At 37.3% G+C, this 13,874-nt stretch overlaps 1 protein-coding gene across 2 annotated transcripts in view; it reads left to right on the top strand.

The window, feature by feature from the left end:
- The window catches only part of RAPGEF3 (Rap guanine nucleotide exchange factor 3), a 1,135,646-nt gene that overhangs the window by 581,210 nt on the left and 540,562 nt on the right, over positions 1–13,874 (top strand). For both annotated transcript variants that reach the window (XM_078688545.1, XM_078688554.1), the window contains exons 9-10: positions 2,593–2,669; positions 12,999–13,145. In XM_078688545.1, the coding sequence (XP_078544671.1) occupies positions 2,593–2,669; positions 12,999–13,145 (224 nt within the window). The remainder of the gene's footprint in view (positions 1–2,592; positions 2,670–12,998; positions 13,146–13,874) is intronic.

Here is a 13,874-nt window from a genome sequence, read left to right on the forward strand (position 1 = left end):
ATTGGTGTGAGATTTATGCCGCCCTAACTTCATCCATTTTGTGAGCTGAGGTTGATGCCAACTGGCCTCTTAAATTCTCTGAAACGGGAAACATCCTTTACAACGCAACTTTTACCACGCAGTGCTTTTACATCGCAACGTTTACAACGCAAACCATTACAACGCATTGCGCTGGGGGGCGCTCTAGGATAGGGAATAGATTTAATTTACTATCCAACACCTTCCTTACTTCCACGGGGACTGGAGTTGGAATAGTAAATTAAACTATTCACTATCCAGCACTCCAAAGCACTATGCGTTGTAATGGTATGCGTTGTAAAAACTGCGATGTAAAAGCATGCGTGGTAAATGCATGCGTTGTAATGTCATACATCCCTCTGAAACTGATGCCACTCTGGCCCCTTTCATTCTATCGGCCCTATTCCAATGCCACAAGGCTCTATTCCATTGTATGAGATCGAGGCTGATATCTGCTTGTCTTTCCTGCCGGAGACTGGGGTGGACAGGTCGGAATGCACACTGCATCCAGAGATTTGACTTTTCTTTCCTTCATTGCACCAGATACCATGGTGCAAATGCTATACAATGCCTGACCTGGGAAAAGGCTGTCCTTTCTACTTTCTATCACTTTCTTTTCCTAAATTTGAGTTTAAATAACTCCATATTCTTTGACAAGGGAAAGCTCAGGTGCAATGAAAGAGGGAACAATCCAATTATACACAAGGACTTCAGAGACATAAAATAGCTACTGTGTGCAGTAAATCGTCTGATAAACTCTGCACGCTTGGAGATAAAATTGGAAAATCATAAAAGGATTGTAAGGAGCTCAAATGATTAAAGTACGAGCCTTCAGGGCCCTCAGATCTGAACATGACTAGAGATATTGTGGCAGGTTCAAAGTGGGAAGGAGGTGCCAATCTCTCCACTGTGCAGGGGCGACCTTCTTCATAGGGAATCAGAATCTTATCAGTACCTAGGAGAAAATGGTATGGCTGGGACAGAGTAAAGATGCTTTAAAGATCAATCTCACCTGTGAATTACTCTGCACCAGCACCACAAGGTTTTCAAATACATCCTGTCCCTTTGAGACATCTAGTACAATGCTAAAATCATCTGGTACGCAGCACATGTATTCTCTGAGAAACCAGTAGATGCAGTACAGACGTTTAAACTATATTGTATTGTAACTTTATTTATATAGCGCTTACTACCCCTCACAAGGTGCTGAGGCGCTTTTCAGTGTGTAACACGCTTCTCCGAAACCCAAAAAGGATTTGTGGTAGATTAGTATAGTGAAATTTGAGTTAATATGAGCGGTAGACATGTGAGTGTATTAGTTGGATTGAAAAGGATAATGGGGGATAGAAGAAGGAAGACTCTAGAAAGAGTTTATTGGGAGATCATAGTAGTAAGAGGAGTTTTGGGGTGATCCAAAGAGGGATAGAGGAGGGAAGATTCTAGAAAGGGTTATTTTGGAGATCAAAGTAGTAGAATGAGGTTTGGGATGTAGTATAGTGCACCCTGTCTTAGGGCTGTAAGGCCTGCTGTAGGGGTGACCTACCTATACTGCATGCAGTGTCTGCAGGCATGGTACACAGGAGGTATGCCATGTTGTGTTTTCACTTTACTCTTCATTTTGGGACACAGCCTGAAATGACAGTTTGCATAGTGGTGCTAAGGGGGCCTTAGGGTGACAAAATACATGCTGCAGCCCTTAGGGACCCTTTTTAGCCTCCCTGCCCTAGGTATCAGGGGTACCGTTTACTAGGGACGTACGGTGCTAAAGGTATTGCCAATTGTGATAACATTGTACAGTTTTAGGGAAAGAGGTCTTTCACTGGGGACCTGGATAGCAGGATCCCAGTGCACTTATGTCAAACTTGCATCAGATACCAGGCAAAAAGTGGTGGTGACCATGTCAAAAAGTGGCACTTTCCTACACAATATTTTCAGGACATACATTAAGGATCAATTATTCAAACTCCACCTATGTGAATACCAAATGGTAGTAAGTTTAGGATTTTGTCTTAAGTTAGTCCTGTGAATCGGGCCCTATATGTTTTGTCACTCACCTTCATGTTGAGCAAAACGCACCTGCCACATCTGTTGCTTAATTTACCTTAGCCACTTCTATTAATCCCCACTTGTCTTTCCTCTAGGGGCAGCAATTGAATAAATGGGTCTTGTTTAAAACACTTTTCACGGTGCACTAGCCACTTGCTAGTACTTGAGCTGGGTATCTCAGTTCTCATCCCTATCTGCACTTTAAGATGCTCCATTTCTTGTCCCCATGGTCCACATGCCAGATCAGGCAGATGCTCTTTCCTGGTTCTTGCTCATATTCCCAGTACACATGATTCGGCCCATGTGTCTGTGCAAGTTGAGCAGCATGCCTATGAGAGTTCAGTCTCCAGTACATTAAAGCCAGGTCTATTGACATTGCCAATGCTTGTTTTTACTACAGTGTTCTTCGATTGGGTTAAAAGTAATAACATGAGGTGGTTCACAAAAATATGCTGTCAGGCGGTGTTATGCAGTGTGAACTGGAGTTTAATAATCCAAAATATATGTGTATCTTTTCTCTACTTGCAGTGTTCAGTCAAGGAGACAAAGGCACATCTTGGTACATCATCTGGAAGGGTTCGGTAAATGTGGTTACCCATGGCAAGGTAAGTTAAGAAAATAATAAAGAAAGCGGATGGATTGGTAAAGAAAGAAACTAAAAAAAGGATATATGGGATGACTTACAGGAAGTCATACATATTAAACATCTCTAACAGTGACACACTAGTTAAGAAAACGATTGGAAACATAATTGTGAGGTTGACGCACTAGGATGACAACTGCAAGTATTAAGGGCCAGATTGACCAGTTTCTCACACAGCACCGTGCAGCAGCTGCAAATGCTGCGCTGCGTGAGAAGGAGAGAGCAAAAGAGCACCTTATTTACAGATATATGGCATTCTCTCATCTCCCTAACACCGGCGCAGAATTGTGCAGCTGTGAGCCATGGACACACCTTTGCACCATAATGCAAAGATGTCTCAGTGAGTGTAGCATAGGGTTTGTACACAATACTATGCTTAGACTAACTTTAAACCTTTTCCCACTTTGTATGTGTGCTGTACAGTACAGAACACAGGTAAAGTTGGAAAAGGAAGGAGAAATAAAAGTATTTCTCCTTCATAGTGTGTATCTGAAATCGGTGCTATTTGCTGATGCTAAACGTTGTCTACTTTTTAAAGTAAATAGGGTTTAGCATCAGAAACGTAAGATGGTTGCATGGGAATGCCCATGCACCACCCATGGTACGCCTCCTTGGCGCTAAGTAATGCAAAGCAGTGCAATGCAGTGCTGTGTGTTTCCAGCGTAAACCAGCGATTACACTGGAAATAAGTAGGATTTAGCATTCTTTTAAGCCACTTTTGTGACATAAGCACAACGTTGAATCTTAGTAAATCCATCCCTCAATGTGTTATTATATTAGACAGTATCTTTTTTTGTAACAACACAGCCAGATGAGCTTACAAATCGTGTTCCGAGAACCACGTTGTCTGCTTGCCTCTGCTGTTAAGATATGGAAAGGTCTACTTTAAATTTTAGTGCCGGGAATTTGGCTTGTTCTTAGCGTTGTGATAACTGAAGAAATCTACCTTTCAACCAGGCAGTTATTATCATGATTTGCCATATAACTATTCTTTTGACTGTTGTACATGATCTGATATATGTACACTGTAAGACATTCTTTTTATTTTCTTGTAGATTAGTCTGTTGATTCATTTTTTTTTTTTTTTTTTATTGGCAAATTCATTTGTAGTACAGATTCAGAAAGAAAAAAAAACACAAAATATAAATATAGCAATTGATATCATGGCTTAATTACAAACAAGAAGTGATATAACATTCATAGAAAATATATACAATTTCAAATAGGATGGTAACAACATACTAAGGAATCAAACTTAATTATACATTGGCAGAATCTGAATAGTGCAGCTCATTCGTATACCATCTAGAGATGGGATCCCATATCTGTGCTCCTATTGCTCTTACTTTTCTACCTCTAGTAGCATATATTGCGATTTCTTGTTTATAAATTGAAAGGAATCGGCTTAACCACATACGAAACGTAGGGGGTTCCGGGTCTTTCCAGCGAGCCGCCAAAATGATACGAAATACGGCATACCCCAAAAAAACTATCGCTTGTTCCTCACTGTTATGGCCAAGTGAGTCATCATGGCCTAATATATACATAGTTAATGAGTCTTTTATCTGATGTCCAAAGACCTGGGCCCAGAACTCTAATATCATGGTCTTTAAGCCTGATAATTTGGAGCATTCTGAAAACATATGTAGAAGATTGGCAGATGGTTGTTTACATCTTGGGCAGTTATCGTCGGCCCGAAGGCCCCAGGCAAATAATTTCGCCGGTGTATAGTATAGATTGTATATAACTCTATAGTGTTGTGCTTTTAAGTTAGAAGCTATAAAATATTTTGCTGACAGAGCAATTGAAAGATCGATATCGACATTAGGGTTTGCTAATTTTAAAGCCCAGGATTGTTCGGTTCGCTCTAGATCGTCAGGGATTTTATCCATCAACATCTGATAGAGGGCCCCTATTCTCGTAGTTTTCTTACCTATGACTTCAAAAAGTGGCAAGTTGTCTAGTACTATATTTGGTATAACGTTGCGGATACTTGACAATATTTGAAAATATTTAAGAAAGTCATAAGTGGGGATGGAATATTTTTCTTGAAAAGATTCAAAAGATATAGGAGTATTATGTCCTAGAATGTCTCCAACTATACTGATACCAAGGCGTTTCCATCTCTGCGATGTAGCATCATTTAGAGAGGAGGATATAATCTTACTATGCCACAGAGGGGTATATTTTGTAAAAGTGGGTATAGATAATTGTTTAGAGACAGATTTCCATACAGCTCTTGCATCTACCACTGTCTTCAGTTTAATTTTTTTTAAATACGAAGGCTCTACCTGTCTTAAAAATAGCCCCTTGCACTTATCACCAAGCCCTAGTTCATAGATTGAAGGAATATATAAATCTGGGGGCAATGTGGTAGTAATTTTTTTATCCGTAAGCAGGGGATCCATAGATTGTATTAATGTTGCCCAAAGATATAATTCTAGGTTAGGAATAGCTAGTCCGCCTCTGTCCTGAGGTAACGACATTAAGCGAAGTGATCTTCTTATCTTACCATAACCCCACATAAATTTAGAAAGGGCAGAATTAATGTCTTTAATGAAGTTAGATCCTGTTAACAGTCTGTTGATTCTTTAGTATTATTTATTTTATGATATTTTTAAGTGGAATTTATACCCTAGATACAATCACTTGGTGCTGATAAGATTGGGTACTTAAAGACTTGGCAACAGAAATAGCAGTTTAAGTTTACAATATTGAGTCTTTAAGAGATTTCTTTAAATTAATTAGAGATTGTTCCTTAGGAATTTCCAGTGGGTGTACTTTCGACAGTTGTGTTGGACATTAGCTTCAGACGTGAAGTTAAGTACGACCAGTAGAGGGCGATGATCTATGTAAGCTGGAAGTCCTGTTTGATAGCTTTCAGACAAAACATTTGTATTAAGATGCTTCTAAGGCCATAACAAATATTTGCTTTGAAGAAGATGGAGTGATCCGTTAGCTACAGTATTGCATCTGTATTTTGATTGGAGCAAAAAACCCTTTTGGAAGACATCTGGTTAGGGCATGGCAGTATTAATTTGGTGAGGTAGCATGAAAAGTAGGGACTCCGTGTGCATGACAGAAGGTGCACAAAGTTGTGTGAGAGGCATGTATGTTAGCAGACTTATTAAGGGTGAGCCTTTGAAGGTCAGAATCCCTTTGCACATCTGCTATCCCTACACTCAGGAGATCAAAAAATCAACGCCTGGGTCCCCTACTTCAATATATGAGGCAGCCAACCCAATTAACGTTTCCCAATAGATAAAGGCCAGAAACAAGCATCAGGTTTTTGCAAATTCATGGAATGAAAACAAGATTTCAGTGTGGCATCCTGACCAGGTATTCAGGGGCACTGATACACTGATCAATTTGTAATGGTGTGTCAAATCAGAAAATGTATGGCTTTCCCGTTTACCTGTGGTCCTGGAATGATGTTCAGGACCACACTGAAGTGGGCTGGGGGCCACTTCTTTTTCAAAAGAAGACTGAGGTGTGGCATTGCTCATGAATGTCAGAACCCCTATGTGCAGATATGCACAACTGATTATTACACTAAGGAGCCCTAGTGATATCAGTACATGGCCTCACCTAACAAGTTTATATACTCCTGTAGGAGAAACATCAAGAAAGAAACAATAACATCTTCAGCATTTTTCAAACTCCCAATGCTTTAGATATTAGATATTATGTGATAGTGCCAGTGGAAATACTAGTGGTTACAACAGTCTCATAAAGATACGAGCAATCCATACTGGACCATTTAACCGAGTCTACCCTTTTCTGTAAGAGGGAAGTCTAACTGAAAAGTGTGCTTTTTCAAAATGCAGGCTAATGTCTTAGGAATAGTGTACATCCAGTGGTATCTTCTGGCCAGCCAATCAGAAGCAATGAGCATGTTTTTCACTGAGTCACACCATTCTGTATGGCAATCAGAAAGTGAATGGCTTTGCTATCTTTCCATATGGTCATGGAGCTGGGTTCAGAATAAACCCATTGCTGTCTCTCGCATAGTAGCCAAAAGAGTATTGCCAAGAGTTATTGATTATGTGGAACTCTGGGACACCTTCCCCCTCGCACTGCGCCCGCTTCCCAACGAACTTCTTTTCTGTAATGCCCAGTCTTTTCTGCACATAGCTCTTCCGGTGAGCTGTGGATATTGAGATTGTTCTAGCGCTGGGTGGCCTCAGGGTAGCTATGCACTCTGAGACTCACAGAATAGAATAGAATGTGGTCTGCATGAGGAAATCCTTTTGTACCCCATGGTATGTCTCATATAGAGTGGCCACCCCACTCTTGCCGCTACGAAAACATAGAATGCATTAGATTATTACCTGAAGTTCTCGGACTGGTAACAGTGTCCGTAATGACCTGGAGGGGATGTGATCATGCCTGCCCGGTATCTCTATACCATGGGCATAGGTACTCGCAACTATTGCCCCAGGGGCCACAAAGTATGGTCTGTGGTATGCCTGAGGGCCTTATTGATGCCAGTTGGGTGGGAGAGAGTCTTTGCGGGGAACAGGGTAAAGTGGGTGTAGGGGAAAGCGGAAAACTTGGGATCAAAAGCGGCTTCCCCATACACGGCTTCTAGATATGGAAAATCGCAACAGACAATACAACTTATGCATTTTTAATTTGCCAGAAGATGTTGAGGGTAACAACTGCAGATTGTATTTGGAAAATCTGATTCCTGGCCTTCTACAAATTAAATTTCCAGAAAAATTTGAGATTGATAAGGCCCACAGGATTCCTACACATCGCAATCCGCAACATACTAAAACCCGTCAAATGATGTCAAAGTTCTCCGACATCACCATCTGGTTTTGATTAGAAAAGCAGCGCGAGAAATTCCTTCCTTGATGGTCAATGGGAATAACATTTTCATTCATCAAGATTTTGCTAAGGAAACAGTTTCAACTTGCAAAGAATTCACTGCTCTTTGTCCTCAACTTGAAGTCTTGGGTTCAAATATGGTCTATTTGACCCTTCAGCAATGTGTATCTGGAAAGACAATCTTTCAAAATCTTTTCATTGTCCTGATGATTTGCGTAAGTTTTTGGATCAATAGTCACAGCATTCCATGGATACTCATGACAAATACTTGATTGCAGCTAACTGCATGTGTGCTGACATACTAATGGTTTATTATTACATAGGGCTCCAACGGTTCCGATCATGCTTGTAGAGCGTATGTGCGTTTCGTTCTTGATATTTATGTACTATGTTTGTTGTTTTCTCCTTGTTTTAATTTCTTCCTGTCTTTTTACTAATTCTGGAGTTACTGTTTTCTTTTATTATTTTTCTATTCTTCTCCTCTTCTTGATTTTTTATATCTCTTCATTATGGCTAATGTTCACAACATTAAAGTCATTTCACTAAATGTTAAATGATTACGTCATCCAGTTAAACACACAAACATTTTAGATTACTTAGGTAGTTGTAAGGCAAATATCTGTTTTGTTCAAGAGACTCATATAGATGACAACATCTTAAATTATATGGAAAAAAAAGTGGGTGGATACTATTGTTTCGTCGCCTGCTAATGGTAAGAAAAATGGTGTAGCTATTTTCTTTGCAAAAAAATTACATTGTCAAGTTTTAAGTAAGACTTCATAAGCGGATGGAAGATATATAAAAGTTAAAATTAAAGTTCATAATTCAGTCATATTTTTACTTAATGTTTATGGTCCTACTACAGATGACCCTGTTTTTTGGTCTAATATTAGCACGAGGTCCTAAAGTTGGGTAAAGTTCCTTTAATTGTTGGAGGCGATTTTAATGTTATTGCTTTCCCATTATTAGATAGACTATCTAGTACTAAGTTTCGCCCTCCTAAGGTTTTTCATGCTTTTAAATCATTCATTCATACCACCAATTTAATTGACATTTGGGGTTTTCATTTCCCTAAAGAAACATGTTTTACATTCTTCTCCAACCCACATTATTCACATTCTAGGATTGATTATTTTTTAATTTCCTCACAACTAATCCAATCTGTAACTAATCGCAAGATTGGTAATATTGACGTATCAGATCATGCCTTGTATTCTTTTGTTCTGAATCTAACCTCCACTTTTACAAAACAAACTAGATGGCATATGAATACTGGAATTGTTCTTAATGAACATAATAAGTCAAAAATCTTAAATGCCATTCAAGATTATTTTTTACTCAACTCTGAAGATTCCACCTCTATGGTCAATAGATGGGACCCCTGTAAAGCCGATATTAGGGATGTAACTATTTCTATTATGGCCTACAAAAATAAAAAATTCAATGTGCACATCAGGAATTTAGAAAAACTAATTGCGAAATTTGAAAGACTTTTTATTACGTCCAATGATCCTCAATTCAGAGTCAAACTACAAAAGCTTCAATATGAATTTAATTCAATCCTTAGTTAAAGAGCTGGGGTCCAACTCTCGAATTCTAAAGCTAAATTTCATTTTAATGCCAATAGCTCTGGGGAACTTTTAGCTAAATATTTACGTATACAAAAGATAAGACGCAGATTACTTCAATTTCATGGCCCTAATGGCAAAATTGCACTATCTCACAATGATATTGTTAAAGAATTTCTAGACTTTTACTCTACTCTATATAACAAGCCAGATTTTCATGATGCCTCCTTACTTGACTCCTTCTTAACTACTTGTGATTTGCCCAAAATTTCACAATCAGATAGGCTGGGGCTAGATTTCCCATTACTACAGATGAACTTTTAGCAGCCATAAAGTCTCTTCAAAAAAATAAGTCTCCTGGCCCCGACGGTGTACCAGCTGAGTTTTATAAAGAGTTCCAATCCCAACTTTTGCCTTATTTATTTCAACTTTTTACTTTGTTTGGTTCTTCAGGAACTATCTCAGGTTCTTTTACTGATGCTTTAATTATTGTACTCCCCAAACCGGATAAAGACCCCACTCTTGTTACAAATTATCATCCTATATCTTTAATTAATCAAGACTGTAAATTATATGCTAAAATACTTGCTTCTAGATTGGCCCCCTGTACTAGATTCTGTTATTTACCCAGATCAATCAGGTTTTATAAAGAATAGATACTCTACAAACAATACAAGAACCTTATTACATATTATTCAACAGAGTTCCACTTTAATTTTACCCTCAGAAATGTTGGCTTTAGATGCAGAGAAAGCCTTTGATAAAATCCATTGGCAATTTTTATTTCAGACCTTATTATCATTTAATTTTGGTCCCTCATTTATTCGTATGATTTCTGCCCTATATTTTGCTCCCACTGCTCGTTTATTTATCAATGGCCAAGTATCAAGTCAGTTTTCCCTTTTTAGAGTCCCCTTTCTCCACTTTTATTTATAATTGGAATTGAACCTTTCCTTACTCATATAAGAAAATGTGATACTATTAAAGGTATTACGATGAAGAATGTTACTATCAAAACCTTGGCTCATGCTGATGATGTCCTGTTATTTATTAGTGATCCTATCTTCTCAATTTCCTCCTTATTAGAAATGATTACAAAATATTCCATGGTTTCTGCTTACAAACTTAATATTAATAAAACTGAATTTTTCCCCTTTAAAATCTTCTGTACTCATGATATGTTACCTATGACTGATATTATTTGGCAAAAAGGCACATTAAAATATCTTGGTATTTTGTTTTCGTCTCCATAAAAGCAACATTAACATTAAATAGTAACGTTATCTTAAATTATATTAAAGATAAAACATCTAAATAGTCTTCACTTCATCTCTCTTGCTGGGGTAGAATGGATTCCATTAAAATGACTATTGCTCCTAAAAAATGTTATACCCTTGCTATGATACCTACCCAATTTCCAGTAAAATTTTATAAAGATATTGATAGACTTCTCTCCAAATTTCTCTGGAACAATAAATCACCTCGTATTGGTTATAAAAAACTAAAAATACCTAAGTGTACTGCTGGATTTGGCTTGCCTGACTTTTTTCTAGATCATAAAGCATTTATATTGAAACAAAGTTCTATATGGTTTAATCCTTCCTCTTTAAATAATCCTCCTACTTGGCTTCATATAGAGCAATCTCTTGTGAACCCTTTTCCATTGCCCACCCTGCTAACAATGTCTAACAAATCCACAGTTTTACAACAATCGGTTATTATTAAATCCTCAAAACTATTTTTTTATGATCTGGATTCAAATTTTCGATCTCCTATGGTCTATACTGAAGACTTGTCATTATGATATAGTAATGTTTTTAAATTGAATAGAAATGTTAATTTCTGGAATTCTTGGATTAAGGCTGGTATCTTTTATCTTAAATATATCTATTGTAACAATCCTTTCATTTCCTTTGAAGCTTTACAAATGAAATTTAGTTTACCTAATTCTGACTTTATTAAATTTGAGTTTTTATGTAATTCAGTTTTAGATTCATTCCCTCATGGTATTCCGTCTAATGTTAAAGCAGATTTAGTAGTTTATATTCAAACTGTCTCTACGTCATCACATACTGTTTCTATTTTATATAAAAAATTATCTAATTCTATAGGAAACAATTAAAATATAATTTCAGTATTTTGGAATTCTGAACTTTCACTTTCTTTATCTGATGATACTTGGAAAATTATTTGGCTTAATAGTATTTCAGGCTGGCTACCTGTTTCGCTTCACCAAACTAATTCTTATATTTTATTCAATTGTTTATGGACCCCAGTACGTTTATTTCGTGCTAAACTGCTACAATCTCAAACATGTTGGCATTGTAAACTACATCCTGGTTCGTTACAACATATGCTTTTTGATTGCCCTTTAATTTTTACATTTTGGTCTGATGTTTGGTATATTATACAAAATATATTGAATATCAATGATGATATTTCTTATAAGCTGTCAATATGTAAATCTTTGGATCTTTTGCATAACCTAACTGAGTTAGAAGGTAAACTGTTTAATTTTCTAATATCAGCTGCTTTAAAACCAATCACTTTTTGCTGGAAAGATATTTCGTCATTATCAGTTCATGCTTGGTGGTCATGGGTCATTTTTACAAGAAGAGGAGCTCAGTTATCCCTAAATGAGATTAATCATAACTCTAACTTTTTTCAATCTTTTTGGTTACCTATAGATATATATTTGTCTTCATGAATGTATATTTTGTACTTGTTATATCGTTTTTCCATCATTATACTCATATGATAAAAGTAACTCTGTTTTCTAATAGATGACATAGTAAATATACATGGCCCCTTCCCTTCCTTCCCTTTTTTTATTTATCTCCTCTCCTTTAAATGAATATTTATACATCTATACCTATTGTACTTCATTGTTCTTGTTGTAATTTTTTCATATTCTGATTAGGTATTTTTGGTCATGAATAATTTTTCTGTATTTTCTATTTTTGTCACTTATTCTGAAAATGCAATAAAATATTTTGAACTCAAAAGCGGCTTCCCCACTTGACCAAATTGTGTGAACCTAGGCAATTGTTTTATTTTACTTTGCCTTTTTTCTTAATTATTACATATAAGAGCAACTTAAAATACTCAAATTCTGGGTGTGCTCTCTACAAAACCTTCTCCTGTGTTTGATTTAATAAACTATAATTGTATCCCTGTATAACAACAAAATAGGCCACCCGGGGGGGTCTACATGACCCTGATGATTTACCAACTTGGCTCTTAGTTTACTATTGCCATTGTTGTCAGGGTGGGAGGAGGCATGAATGGGGAAAAAATGCTAACTAATGCACTGATTTAATCTAATGTACTAAAGTGAATCACCTTTGCATGTTAATAAAATACACTTTTGAAATTTGGAGAGGCTTTTATCATATTTAGTACACATTTAATGCTAAATATCTTAAAAGTAAATGTGTTGCTGAAGTCACTGTTGCAGGACAATTTATTTGAATCTTTTCTATTCATTTGAGTGTGAATAAACCTTTATTTAACATCTTCTGAATGTTCGTGCTCGCTCGAGAAATTACAGCAGACCAGTGCTGTTGTTCAACAGGCATGTGAAGCTCAGGAGGGCTGCAAGTGGCCCGGGTCCATACTTTGAGTATCACTACTCTATACCAACAAGATGCAGAAAAAAAGTTATTTGGTCGGGCAACTGACTGCTCTTGTTCTAACAGCAGTGATGGACAGCAGAGAAATGCTGATACAGCTATAACAAATGATCCTTTTAGAAAGGGGTTAAAACTATTTGCTACTCTGCAACCTCCAGACAAATCTGCGAAAAGGCTGCCATTTTGTAAACTTTCAAATGCTTGCTATAAATGGCGATAAACAGTTATTTTTTTTACACCTCTTGTGTTTCTTTGCAGGGGCTGGTGACAACTCTGCATGAGGGTGACGACTTCGGACAGCTAGCTCTGGTGAACGATGCCCCGAGGGCAGCCACCATCATCCTGCGCGAGGACAACTGTCACTTCCTGCGTGTGGACAAACAGGACTTTAACCGGATCCTCAGGGTGAGTTAGAGCTTGGCGTGCAGAAGACGTCAGGCACTGAGCAGGCAAACATGGGTGCACAAATGATTCCCAGAACAGCTTAGAAATGCATTTTCTACGTAACAGACCTTCTCCTGTAGGTTTCCGTGTAGAAAAAGAATTCTGTATGAATCTTTTTATTACTGACTATGATAATTGTTCCTTATGTAACTATAAAGTATTCTCCATAATAACATGTCCTGTAAAAATCCATATATTATTCCCGACGCTGATTTTCCACTAGTCAGTCATGACTAATTGTGAATATCAATGGTTCACCAGGCATTTTTACACTATTGTCAATGGTAAAAACTCAGCAGTGGACAGAAAGGACTGCTCTGTGTTTTCAGAATGGAGTGGAAGTTAGTCTCGTCAGAAGCTTTTGTGAGGTTCAGTTAACAAACAGTTTTCTGGCCTTTTTTGTGATTTTATGGTTACACCCAGTGGCGACTAAGATTATTACATCATTTGCGACAATCTTCCATTTACAAACATCATTTTGTCATACAGGGCCCGATTCACAAAAGTAATCTAAGACAAAATCCTAACTTTACGAATTTTGGTATTTACAAAAGGCTTTTAGGAGTAGTAAAGTTAAGATTCCTTAATTTACTACTCCTAAACTGATACAAAATCCTAACTTTTCGACTTTAGGTATTCACAAAACGCATTTAGGAGTAGTAAAGTTAAGATTCTTAACTTTACTACTCC

This window comes from Lissotriton helveticus, chromosome 1_1, assembly GCF_964261635.1.
Source record: "Lissotriton helveticus chromosome 1_1, aLisHel1.1, whole genome shotgun sequence".
Taxonomy (NCBI): Eukaryota; Metazoa; Chordata; class Amphibia; order Caudata; family Salamandridae; genus Lissotriton; species Lissotriton helveticus.